This window comes from Bombus vancouverensis, chromosome 8, assembly GCF_051014615.1.
Source record: "Bombus vancouverensis nearcticus chromosome 8, iyBomVanc1_principal, whole genome shotgun sequence".
Classification (NCBI taxonomy): Eukaryota; Metazoa; Arthropoda; class Insecta; order Hymenoptera; family Apidae; genus Bombus; species Bombus vancouverensis.
The window spans coordinates 11,835,839-11,850,148 of record NC_134918.1 but is presented as its reverse complement, the minus strand read 5'-3'; the positions used below and the strand labels follow the sequence as shown (position 1 = coordinate 11,850,148).

Here is a 14,310-nt window from a genome sequence, read left to right as displayed (position 1 = left end):
GAAAATTATTTTCCTAAATTTTCAGTTTTAGTTTAGTTTAGTTAAGTGTCGGCACTTACGAAAGATCTATTATGCACGTATAAATTTAAACGGAATACGCATGCGAGTATATTAAATAGTGGCATTAGTAGGAGTAACAATGTTAACGTGCCTTTGAGTTACGTAGAATAGCCTAACGATGGCGATATAATCGCGGCGAGGGTCGATGTTTTTGTAACGTGCGTATACGAGTGCCCGAAAGCCAGACGTCGGAGATGCCGCAAAGGTTTCTGGGTATGCGGAGGGAGCCATATTTTTCCAATATCAGTTACGCGAAAACAGCGTACGCATAAGATCTGCAAAATGGAATTTCGTTCGATGGTTGGTGTCGAAGAAGTGTTTCACGAAAGAAAGTGATTACGAGATAGAGAACGAGGGATCAGTGCGAGAAAGCGAAGTAACTGTGCTAGTCAGAATATAATAAGCGTGCGTTTCCACGCGATCAAGAAGTGAGGTTCGGTGAAAACGATGAGCGCGGCCCGCGCAGGTGTTCGAGTCGAGAAGAGGGTTAGTTAACTTAACCCGAGTTCGTAACCGCGACTGGTGGTAGTGGTGGTAGTACTAGTGGTGGTGGTGGAGGCAGTGGTGGTGGTGGTGGTGGTGCTACTGCTGCTGTGACGATGACACAGCGTCATAACACGACGTACGTCCGTCCGTGCGATTTAACGCGAATTGTTACGGCAATATAAAGTGTTTTTTGTACCGAGAGTGCATTCGCGCCATTACCGATCGAGTGAGTCGTGGCTCGGTCACTATTAACCTTTACGTATTCAGTGTCGAAGAAAATGGCTTTCTTCTTTAGTGTGTGAACGAAGATTCAGAGTAGCGTATTTTTTTTTAGTGACAGTGGCTCGTAATGACATAATCGAATAATATTTCGTTATTTCTCGGTCGAGAAGTGCGTACATGTGAAACGGAGTAATCAGAATTGCGACCGCGAATAACGCGACGGGACCGTGGCAATGACACAACGACCTCAACGACCTGACTTTCTTACATAGTTCAATTTTTCTTGTTTAGAAGTGTGGCATTCTTTTTCACCAAAGTTTACTTAAACGTTACTCGTTGGCATCTGCAACGTTGAGAAAGGTCTCTGACTCGTAACGTCGTTTTTTCGGTGTAACCTAGTACACGCGTTACAAATAACAGTGTGTTGAAGAGTCTAGGTTAGTTGAATGCTTGGCCCCATTGTGTTGTTTCGACGCGACTGAATCGGTGAACGAGACAAATGAGAGAGCCGTCGCTTTGTAAATCGACCTTGTAAATGACAGCAGAAGCGTAATTTCCTAATAAACAATGTTATCCGCTTGCTCTACATCGAACCGGTATAGGGAATGACAATTTCAAAGGAATTGTTTTCTTCCCACTGCAGATGTCATAGGATTTATTTAACGAAACACGATTTACTTATCCATTGTAAGTAATTATTCGATTTTGAGTTGTTCTTTCGTAAAAGAAATTTATTGACCCGCATAAGCATACAATCGAAAGAAAGCGAAATAACGTTCTTATTATCGGAGCAATCAAGTTTTCAAAACAAAAACATATTAACTAAATGGAAGATGTCGACTCGTCTTATTATTTTCTTGTAACATGTGATCGTCGGATAAGGAGAATAACACTGACGTAATTTTACTGTGATTTCCGACGCATTAAAATCACGAACAACCAACGAAACCAGTACCATGGTAGAGTGCACCGATCGTAAGAGAGAGGTTAGACGGACATTGACCGGTGAATAGCGCGTGTCTGTGATCCGACGGATGCTCTCCAATTTCAAAATCTTGGCACCGTTAATACGAGTCTGTAATTAGAAAGAAGGAAAGTGTTTGTGAACGTGCATGTGATTTAAAAATTGGCGAAGAAATTAAGAATCGAGCGAACGAAGAACAATCGGTGAAACTATCCATTTGGTATGCCGTGCGCGGTAAAGCCAAGGATGTCGAAGAACGAGAACGTGGATGACAGGTGTGAGATTGTAATGATCGGTGAGCGTGCGTGGCCAAGAGGAACGACCGAAAGAACGCGGTGGATTTCGGTGGTGGGAAACGCGTGATCATTCCCGTTTATGGAGGATGCAGCAGAACCTGGAGGTGTCTCCACGTAGGCGTGCTACCTGCGTTCCAGTGATGTCGGTGTCGGGGTTACTTGCAGCGCTGCTGGACCTGGACCATGGCCGGCAAGCCTGAGCAGCCGTCCACGCACCCTGCTCTCCCGAATCACGGTCATCATCATCATCATAATCGACAACAGCAGCAACAACAGCAACAACAGCAGCAGCAGCAGCAACCACAGCAGCAACAGCAAGAGCAACAGCATCCGCAGCACGCACAGGGGATTCAACAAAATAGCGTTCTAGTCTACGTATCGGGGGAGAATTTTGCGTACGCGACGGCGGTCGGTCAGAATGCCGCCGCCGCTGCTGCTGCTGCTACCGCAGTCGGCTATCAGTCTCCGCAGCAGGCGACGTACGCCGGCATTCTGCCGCCGCAGGTGGCGACGGCGGCGGCGACGTTTCCCGCCAAAACCGCCATTTATTGCAACGATAATAACAGCGCCGTTGGCAGCACGGTTGCCGTAGCTGGCAGCAATAATTGTTGTCGGTTAAAAACACTCGAGTATGTGTCCACCGATGGAGAGTCGAGTCGATCGGCACGATCCATGTCAACCAGTAACACCGAAGACGAAGAAGATTACGGAACGATCGTTTCCAACAACGGTTTATTATACAGACAAACGAATCTAGTTGAAACAACCAGCACGTCCGCGACCACAACGATGACGTGCGTAGTGTCGGCGTGCGACACGAAGAATCCGGCGAATCGAAGTCCATTGGAAAACGACTCGAATAATACCGAAAACCTCGCAACCAATAACGTAGAGCCGATCGGCAGGGTGAACGCCGGTGAGATGCTGCCCAACAAGTTATTTCCATCGAGAATCCACGGTGAAATTTATCCAGCTGGAGCGAGACTAGCTGACACGGGTTATAACAATAGCGGCAGTCAAATCACGCAGGGTAATCTCGGGGAGGGTTGTATCAGTCTTTTAAACGACGACGCTTGTGTCGCGTACGTACGGCAGGGAAACGAACCGTCTCAAGCGTCCGCGAGTGTTTTTCAAGGCGACAGTGTCGAGCAACGTATCAATATGGACGAGAAGAGCCGGCAACAGGACGGTTTCGATAACCAAACCGGCTCGTCGCTTTCTTCGTCCAGTTCGAACGTCGGTGTTGTCAGTGGTGGCGGTAGTGTTGTTGTTGTTGGTAGTGGTGGTAGTGGTGCGACTAGCTGTGACTCTGTCCGATCTGATACCGGTGAATCGTCGACTTATAGTAGCCTGAGCAGCCCCGAAAGTCAAAGTCAATCGGCACACGACGGCTTGTCTGCCGCGACGACGGTTAACGGCGGCGGTTCGTGCGCGCAGCAGGCTGCGCGTCAACCGCCGCTTCCGCGCATCAACAACCCGAACAATAACAATAATCAAGTTCAACAAAATGTAGTGCTGACGATGAACGGTAGTGCAGTGATTACGCAGCAGCAACAACAGCAGCAGCAACAAGCGATTACGGTACCACGTGGATGGAAAAGGATATGCACCAACGGGGTCATCATTTATATCAGGTGAGTTCTCTTTCGTTTTTTCCGCTCACGATCACTTTCTAATTGGCTTGTGTGCAATGTGTGTTCACTTCGTTTTTCATTCTGTTGTTGCGTAATACGTTGGAACCAAAATGATTATATTTTCTATTTTCGAGTGTTGTATTTCGGAGTATAATAATATTATTTGTACGTATGGTAATTATAGTAGATGCTTTTGTTTAACGCGATATTTGAACGATTCAGTTATTGCTATATGTGTAATGCAATGACGAAACGACTATCGTAATTCGTATGGAAGACAGATAGATTTCAATGTATAACGAGAAACGAAATTTTGTCCAATTAAATTTCATGAAATGTATCGTCATTTTTTACGATATAGTAATTTAGGTTATGCAACTTATATAATGCATATCACATACTTCATGATATGCAGTTTTTAGAATGACTGCGTCTGTTTATTAACATTGTATTATTCTTAATTTGCATTCACGTTTGTATTAATTATTCATCGCTTTAGTCTTTGTAAATTATCTTAATGGCATCATTGATTTGCAAATATTCCGAGTTAAATTAAATAAAAAAAAATTGAGCGGAATGTGAATATACAGATAGAAAAAATAGAGATTTTCACGAATTGTTAAATATTTTCGACGAAATAAATAATTCTTCGAATTACATATTATTAGTTAATTTATAGTTTAAGCTTGAAATGCTATACGTAGATGATTATAATTCAACTAAATAAAGCTAAAGCTAAATAAGCGTATACAATCGCGTTTCTATTTCAATAAAAGACAACATTAATTTTACCGAAACGGCATTTTTATTAAACGCGAAAACTCGAGATCTAAAATTGGTAGTTTCGCTATCGACATTCGCTTGCTTCGTATCACACGAGAAATAAAGAAATACGATTGTTAATCGCAATAAAATCGTTGAGCGCACGTAAAAATTTCTATTATCGCGTTATTCAGAATTGATTTCATCGGGGTTTGTCTCAGTGGTTTGCGGGTTAGTGGTATCGATCCGCGGTTAAATGCTCTTGCTAGAACTTTAATTTCGCTAATGGAATTAAACTGCGTCCAGCGTCGGGCAAATAAGATTAGCGAAGTGACTGGTAAATTAGGATAGAAACCGGGAGACACTGCCACGTGAGAGATTCCCCTCTTTTGTGCGTAAGGTCGTAAGGCATGGTGTGGTCTCACAGAGAAACCAGATCGTTAGTCAAAAATGACTTACGGCAGTTCGTTCTGATAATAAAGCATCGAGCGTAACAAGCGCTCGCAAGATTCGTCACCTAAGCACAGAGACACTCGCCTCTTCTCTCGTCGTAGATCTTAAAAAGGTTTTGTCCCCTTTCCGTCCTTTGTAATCTTTCCCGACGTTCGAGTAAAAAACACGAATTTTCTGGGAGCCAAGGCTCTCCGTTGAACGCCCCCTTTCCCGTCGTCATCCAGTACGTTGAAAGCGAAGGCGTCTTCCTTCTAACCCCTCATTGTACTTTTATGGTTCTTTTCAAAGTCCGTTCGAGGGTCACTTTCATCTTTTCCACCGTGCCTTTTTTACGGTTGTCTCCGCCAAGATGTTACGCATCCTCCCACTGTCTTCCTTTGCTTCCTCCGGCTTTTTCTTTTTTCTAAGGGCACATTTGTCCCGTCTGCGCGCAACGTGTAAAAATTGCACGGATTAAATTCTCTGACGTGCGCCGCGTAGGTAAATAAATTTGTAGCTGTTTGGCGTAGAAGGAAGGTCGTTTCGTGACGAGTATATGTGCGGTTCTCAAGGATCTTTTTATCGGATAGTTGATACAACATCGTTTATCTCGTAAATAATTTTCACATCCCAGCGGTTTTCAACAATTTCTTGTCTGTATTATAAAATTCCCTGTACGTGTATGTTTTGTATATAAACTATTTCCTTTGGAGCGGTTATTTTCTCTTTTTCCAAATTAGCTAGCAATAATACAACATTTAATCGACGTATTCAATTTGGATTTTAAGGGAAAATATTTAAAATGCATCAAGGATTCAGACATACCTGATTTTGTTAAATTACAATACTTATCTATTCCCAAATCGCTTTTTAAAGTAAAATTTCTTAGAGTAAAATGCTTTGCCACCAGTTTATCGTTTATTGTTTTCTCTATTAGAAGAAGCGTTAATCGAATTATGGATAAAGAGGAAATTCCAAAAGAACACAAAACCGGAATTACAAAAACATCTTTCTAAAACCATTGTACGAGGTCTAAGCAGACGTAAAATCGTACTTTGTGAGTGACTTCAGATGGGCGCGTAGATGCAACTTTCCCCAGGTTAGTTGACTTGGCGAGTGACGGGATCGGGGTCTCGACAATCGTGCAACGTGATTCTACACGGATCACTTGGGATCAGCTGCGACGGGACACATCTACCTTTATGTCGAACGAGGGAAGTTGATTCCTTGAGATGCTGCAAAGCGCAAAGGGTATCGTCTCGTGGCGTAATCGTGTACCATAGCGAAGAAAAGGTCTGACCTGGTCTGTTGCAAACCTCGTTAAACGATCCTTCCCAGGCTGCCACGAGTCACGGTTTAAACGACGTCTAAAGAACCCTGACAAACAATACTTCGTTACCTGAATGGCTTTAGCCCACTGGTCAATTTCCTTTTCTGACCGGAGAAGAATCTTTCGGACGCATGATCATTCCGATTTATATTTGTTTACATATATTTATCTGTTTCCTTATTCTTTCTGAAAACAAATTGAAACGCTTTCATTCTAGTTGTCTCCTATTTGCTAAAGCGCTTGTTCGAACAAACGAGAGGGACAAAGAATTATGTTCTTGCCTTGCTATCTGTTTTAAAGTATCAATTTCTTTACTCTCGCTGATTGTATCGTTTCCCATGTAATAATTCGTTGTTTACTTGATAAGAAGATTATGAGATTACGAGATTTGATAAGAAAATTGTTGCAAACTCGTACAACTTTTTACCTTCTTCTCTACGTTAGATTCAAATATCTGCGAAGCTTTAAATTTATAAGATGGACATCGTTTCGAAACAATGATTTCCTGACTGCGGTTCCTATAGGATCGTTCTTAAGAAATAATTTATCGACGGCATATTGGCCGTCAGTAATAAAAAATCGTTGAACCGTTGGTCGAAATCAGTGATCGCTAAATTATGGACCTTGACGAGGCTCCTTATAATCGTGATCCGACGTGTTCATTAAGAAAAAGATTTCTAAGATCGGCGATGCTGTCAAAGTAGCCGCATAAATTGCTCAAGACGAAAACGATGAATTCATCTTACGTTCGAAAATTCTGCTAGCGAAGACAAATAGTTTTTGTCTTGCCGGATAAATCGTCGATATATCTTGGCTGTAGGGCAAGGATTCCTTCAAAGATTCTTAAGCTTCAGCATCCTTCGTCCAAGGCGATGTATGGCAGGACAGATTCTCACATCGGCTCGTGTACAGGAAGCGGTGGAATGGTCGGAAGGAAGGAGAGAGGGGCATATATAGGAAGGGAAAAGGAATTTCGTTGAACTGCGGTGTTCGTGCGATCATTGATTTACGATGGTACGTCGTAAATACCACCGGTGATGTACGACCATGCTTCCCCTCCTCTCTTATCCTTTACCCCTGCATACTCTCCCCTGTTTTCCCTCGTAAGTTTCTTCTTCACTCTTCTTTCGCCTTCGCCACCGACGTTCCCTTTACGGACCTCTTCTTGATTTATAATATCTACTGGCCTGTTGTCTCTTTTCGTTCTCTCTTCTCGTACATACCTCCTAGGTGCTCGGACTCTCGGTCCTCCCTCGGCCTTCTCCCTTTTCTCTTTTCTCGTGTGTACCGTCGTGTTGTCTGCTCGTATCAACCGTAGCTTCAGCTTTGACGTTCGTTCTTTCGTCTGCTTCTCCCCTCCTTTCTTTTTTACTTTTTTGACCTGACTCTTGTCTCCTATATACATATCTACTATTCGCGTTGAAATGGTAAACGTTCTGCGAGATTCTCGGACGCAAGTTTGCGATGTCTGAGACGTTTGGTCGTGGTTCTTTCTTTGATATTTCTCTCGGATACGAGCAAAGTAATTTCGTGGAAAGCCTATGATATTCGTAGCGCGACTATCGTATCAAACGCCAATAAAATTTTTCTCGTAGTGAGAAGTGATAATAGAACAAGTACAGTTGTACACGCGCAAATGTATTTTTCAAATTATAAGTCGATCGATCTCTCCTTATTTGATACGTAATTTAAAAAACAAAGATTTCTTTTTTTCAATCTTGTGATGAAAAATTGCTCCGATAAAAAGAGAAGAGTTTGTAATCCAAAACTTGTTACTTCTGTATGTGTGTGTGTATCTCTCTCTCTCTCTCTCAACGTATTAATATTTTTAGTATGTTATAGCACAAGAGGTGTCAGATTTTAGTTTATGTTCACATCTGTTCGCCAGTTTATGTATTTTTATATATAGTTTACGTATTTCCGTGTTTTAAATTAAACTAAAGACGGAAGGATTAAACGTTTGCCACTTGAAATTCGAGGTAAACGAAGCGAGCGAAAGGAATTATCATCAAGGATAGGAAATTGATGGCAATGAAATATTCACCTGCTCGTTCTTGAAATTATTCGAACCCTTTTGCAATTATAATTCCATTCAAATGGGAGGTGTTGGTACGTTCAAGAATAGTACCTTGAAGTGTCACGACGTATTAATATTTGACCCGTTTAGATGGATGTTTTGGCATGTTTGTTTTTAATGTAAATCTATTTAAATTAGTGCTGTTGCGACGCAGTTTGCGAGATTCAGCACAGATACTTGGCATTGCAATTATTCCTGGCTGAGCACTTTGAATATTCATTAGAATACTTACTTTGCATAGTGTTAAGTGCCATCATGAAATTTGTAATTGCGCTAGGGTAAAGGATAATCCCGTGAGCGGTTTCCATTCTATGGTCTGGAATGTGTTTCAACGTTATACTTATACGACCCGGCTTTGCCTCTATTTTCGTTTATACTTTCTTATCGATTCTATTTCTAGCCGCGAGTATGAAGTAACCACGCTCTAAATTTGATATCATTTAATTTCATATTTTATTTATTTTCCATTTTGTATTTATTTTCATATTCTATATGATATCTTCTATTTTCTATTTGCGCTTAGTATTCTTTAATCATTTACTAACTGTTCTACATATATATATAATATTATTAACAATTTTATCTTTCTTCTATATATGTAATAATAAATATTCAATATCTTTTATATTAATAATATCGTATCTTGGGTATAAGAGAAAAATTAATCGAAAATATAGAAGTTTCGCTTATTTTTCTAATTTAAAGTTTCCTTAAGTATTACATTTCATATAGCGAAATTAAAATATACAATACGTGTAATATTTATCTGTTAGTAGTTGCAATAGATTGTTGCATTTCTCATCGCATATTATTATTTGTTATTTATGTTTCTTAAACATTCGATGACGATATGGATCGAATTTCGAAACAAATATTAATTACTGGTTGAAAGCAACGAGTTGCTTAATAATCTTGGAGGATGGTTGTATAATGGTATTATAAACAAGTAATTAACCACGTGGACGTTTTCGGTATCTGATTGAGTACGTATAAATTGAAGCGCAAGCGATTCGATCGATTGTCATTGTTTGTTCTGCAACGTCAATTGTATGTTAATTATATCGGGTCTATTAAAGTTTTTCTTCTAAATTGATTACGTTTATGTCACCGTTACACACTTTTCAAAACAGTATTCCAATTATTAAACACGTGGGTAACAAATTTTTATAAAAAAAAGTAAATTTTTTAAACTTAAAAAGTAAGTTTTTTAAAAGTAAATGTGTTTTAGAATATCCAACATAATTTTTAACTAGTTTCATCGTAGCTTTGAACTAGTATTCCTATCCAGCTTGATTTTACAAAATATGATTTTCCATTAAAAAAATTGTGTCATTTTTTTGCAACTACTTTAATCAGTATGTGTATGAGATGGCGCATAAAATTCTAATGTTCGATGAGAAATAAAAATATTCGTTCAGAAAAAAGAAACAATTATGGATTAGATAAATAAAGTGTTAATTACTTTGTGTACTTTTCCGACCAAAGGATTAATCACATATTTATACGCGATTCGTGTATGCAATTACTTTAATAGAATGATTCATGAAAACGGAAATAATATTAATACCATTTACAAATGAACCTTTTCTTCCGAGCTATTCACTTTCTATACACGCAAATGAGAAAGACAGAAACTTCTGTTTTTCCTTTGTGAAAAGAGTGCTGATTAAAAATACTTTTATAAAGCTATAGGCGTCTGTATGCGTGAAGCAAAATCAATTTTCTTCGCTTATGAACACATACATATATGCCTGGAAAAAAATTCCATTGCTGTGGCCTACGAACGCTTATATGCCTTCAGCGAAGTTTCTAATTATTTTCATCGAGCAAAAGCGCGCATTACAGCTGTATCTTCCTCGAAGTTGAAAGTTGAAACATCGAATATTTTTTTTTTACAATTTACTAGACTTATACCACAATTAGTTCATGTATACTTGCTCGTAATCTTTATAAGAAGAAAGAAAACTTCATTCAAGTCATGAACGTATCTTGTCTCTCTAAAATATGTATACACAAAGATATAAGATAAAGTATTTTCCACGAAATACAAGAGAATGATTTGTACCGAAGATGTTAAAATTCACAATTATATTAATCGTAAACATTTAAAGGAAAGTAGCATTTTCAATAAATATAGAACAGGTAGAGTACTTAAGATAATACTTACATATGACTATCCATGCTTTTCTGATGTACTTTCACGTATCATTCGGTACTCCGAAAATACCTGTCGCATTTACTCTCACGGCTCTCGGTATATCTTCTTCTCACTTGGTCTGGCAGCGCGTGGCGCGTTATTTTAAAATCGAAATGTTCCTAGAGCGTGTACCGCTTTCTAAAACGCATCGTAGAGCTGACGACTCGTCACGGCATTTAATCTTCTTTCCCCATTGGTGAACGTGTCTTTTAATAGAATCATATTCTACCGCATTCTTGCGTGTTGATGTACGGCGATTATTATCGAGCGAAGAATCGCTCGCTCATTTGTAACACAAACGGCCGCCGGTTGGCTGGCAGGAAAAGTGGCTCTGCCGTGAAATCAATGAAGATCGATCGAAGGGAAAAACAACAGGCCGCTCGCAAAGCGTTCGCAATATACGATGTCTATATATTATGTACATTACTAAAAAGTATTCCAATACGTACTCGTTTATTTTTGACACGACGTATTTTAATCGAGAGGATCTGCGCTTTTATTTTATCCTTCGTTGTTACGATATCTGTGAACAGTTGGTATGTCTATGCTAGTCCATACATTTACGAGCATAGCTATAGAAATGGAATCTGCATAAAGATTTGGTTCATCCTGTAAATATCGTAACGAGTATTTTATCTTGGATATTTTTGCATAACATATGCTTTCTGTACAAATTGAAACGTTTAAATTTCCTATAAATTGCATAAACATCTGTAATGTAATAATAGAAAATTGGCTATTAAAAGATAATGTGTACCGATGGAAGTAATAATCTTAAGAATTAGGATAGGACGAATAAAAATCGCGTGTATCTCCCAAAAGAGAAGATCCATCATTTTGTGAATTTTGTAACGTTAAAGTATTAATAGCAAACATTATACGTGTCTCTTTACACATTAATCGTTGATTCTTTTTATTCTCTATAAGATAGTTTTGCGGTTTTACGGTTTAAAAGATATTTTAATTTTAATTTTGTAGAGGTCGCCGTATGAAATAATTTTTGCATCGACCAAGAGTAACTAAAATACGAACGATTTCAAGATACACGGAACGTTATACAGCCATTTGTAATTCCACGTAACTTCGTCACTCTTCTGTGTCCCTATTAATCGTAAACGTTTGATGTAAAAATAAAAGTTTTATCTTCAGATCGCCCAGTTCGTAAACCATGAAGCAGATAAAGAATATTCTTCCAAACTGATAAAACCTCCAGGTACATAAATTCAAGCGGTGGTACCTAAAATCATCGAGCGCATTGACGATTTTCATTCTAATTAATGATACCAAACTAATTAAATGAAACTTAATCGAAACCAATAATACTGGCAATTTTTTAAACAGACAATTCCAATTTCTAATCTATCGATCTCGAAAAAGAGGTCGTAAATGTCTGCGGTCGTTAATTCCCTCGTATATTATACACTTTGGTAAAATGCAAATACTGTTACCACTAATCGATCAAACTGTCCGGATATTTTACGAACGGTAGCGTATGTGTGGCGATGGAAAATTAAGGTTAGCAGCACGAACGATTAGACCGTTGCTTTTGGGACGACGCAGAAGGAAATGGCGGAGGCGAGGGCGGTGGGTCAGCAGGGCCCCGGTCCGAGCAAAAGGGATAAAGAGAGGGATCACTCGGCCACGAGAGGAGACGAGAGGAGAGAACAGAATGAGCGATAGTTGCGCAACCACACCTCCACCGGCGTCGAGCGGCGATTACGCAAACGTGATAATTAATTGCCAGTGTTCTCTGTTTAATGACTCGTCAAGTCGTTTGCTAAACACGCCAAATCACCGGTACGTCACGAAAATCGCTATACAGGTGCATCGTTGCGTGTCGAAGCTGTTAATTCCACGGCGTAGTTGCATAACCGTCGCGGCGATAAGATCCTCTTTTCTCTTTTTTTTTCTTTCCTCTTTCTTTCATTTCGTTTTTCGTTTTTCTCGCGAACTCTGTATACCTCGTCAATGGCTGGATGTAGTTTAGATTTTAGCATCGTTTCTCGTTAACCTCGGGATGCGCCCGTGATACATCGTACGTTGGGACGATGCTCGTGAGTCATCGAGTTTGATTGATATCACGCGAGACTGTACACTATACGTTATACGTACTCGTTCCTCGTTGATACGAAATTTATAACCTGCATTTAAACAAGGTTTCGGAAGGTGATTTAAATTTGAGAAAATTTCGTATTTAATCATGTTACGTCTTTTGTATTATTTGCCGCGTAATTGTGTTTCCTTAATTTTTGGTATATTTTCGATTTAATTCTGTTTCTAACACGATGTTTCTTCTTTTTTCTTTTTTTATCTATTACGAATCAATTTAATTACGAAGTATCGCGGTTGATTTATGTGTGTGAACAAGAAAAGTCGAATGAAAAGAGGAAAAGTTGTGGGCAAACAGGAGTATATTCTATAGGATATACATATGTGCTATCCAAGTGTATCATCGAAGATCGGACGAACTCAACAGAAGGTTTAGGTAAGAACGAGTTTCGCATAACGTCGGTAGCGTAACGGTAACCCTTACTGCTTACGAAACCGGCGGTCGGGTGTTCGAATCCTGTAGGAGCTGAATCTGATTTTTCGCTCGAGTCCTACGGTATTTCGCGACATCAATTCCATAATTGGTTCTACATGTTTCTCGTTTGGAGATATATGAGCTCGAAAAAATATCAAATAAAATATTTCGTGTTGCCCGATGATGAATGAAAAAATAATCGTGGCCAGGGTCAATCTAGCAGAAGAGGCACACGTGGCTGGGGTACTTAGTTACCGCGATGTTCTGCCTCGGGAAGGTCTGAGATAAAGTTGCCTCTCTTCCAACAGGGAGGGACGCTCTAGAAGGGCGATCCTTTAAATGGGATACGAGAAAACCAGAAACAGCGGTAAACCAGCCTTCTGTCGCCGTGGACGCCAAGTGTTTCTCTTCTTCTCTTTCTTCTCTATGGTTCCCCTATTGTATGGTTCCATTCTGCCCTGTCACGTTCTTCATAGTTTCTCATAGTGTTTGCCTCATTTTCACGTTTCTCTCCGACTGCTCCTCTTAACTTCCTCTCCTCAATCCCTGCAACCATGTTCCTTGAGAATACGAGAGAGATGGGAAAAACTGTGGCAGAGGTCGGCTGGCCATACCGATGGAAATTCCCGTGACTCGCAATTTCAGTACAATCTGCAAGCCATTCCTCCGCGTCTTTGTATCTACACTCGTATTTCGTGGACTCCTTCTAAGGTGGGATGGAACTCAATTCAGACTAATCTGACTCTGGCCCGTTTATTAAAACCTGAGGGCTGTCTTTTTTACGACCGTTGCCGACCTCCTTTTCCTTTTTACCGACTGGAGCTCTCGTTTGTCATTTAAACACAAGTAGTCTTCTCGCTCGTTTCTAATTTATCATCTGATGTTTAACAATGGATCTCTATCCGTTATAATCGTACGATCGAATCTTGATTACCTTTAATCTTAATCTAATTAACTCTTCGAGTAGGTTAATTTTAATTAAATATTAAAAAAGAATGTATTCCCAATTTATTGTATTCTGCGTTTAACAGAAGGATTGCCGTATAAATTTTACCAAGTCAATCAAGAGAGAGTCCGTTTGTTGAGCCAAATGTGAAATTATTGTCTAAAATATAATGTAGATTTAGATTAGAAGTTTTAAGAATTAACAAAAAGGTATGTAAGATATATAAATGGTAACAAAACAAAGATATTGTTTGACCATATTTGACTGTTCCTTACGATCTGTGCTAGGTGCCCTAAGAAATTTATTTAATCGAATACGAGCATCGTTAAATCAAATATTTACATCAGTTGGTTAAATCTTAAATCAAATTCTTGTGGAAT

General features: G+C 39.5%; 1 protein-coding gene across 3 annotated transcripts in view; it reads left to right on the top strand.

Moving 5' to 3' along the window:
• Positions 1–239: 239 nt before the first annotated feature.
• The window catches only part of LOC117155877 (uncharacterized), a 381,740-nt gene continuing 367,669 nt past the window's right edge, over positions 240–14,310 (top strand). Inside the window, exon 1 of one of the 3 annotated variants that reach the window (XM_033332353.2) lies at positions 240–3,662. In XM_033332353.2, the coding sequence (XP_033188244.2) occupies positions 2,212–3,662 (1,451 nt within the window). In that variant the 5' untranslated portion in view covers positions 240–2,211. The remainder of the gene's footprint in view (positions 3,663–14,310) is intronic. The other 2 variants (XM_033332355.2, XM_033332354.2) reach the window with 2 other exon arrangements.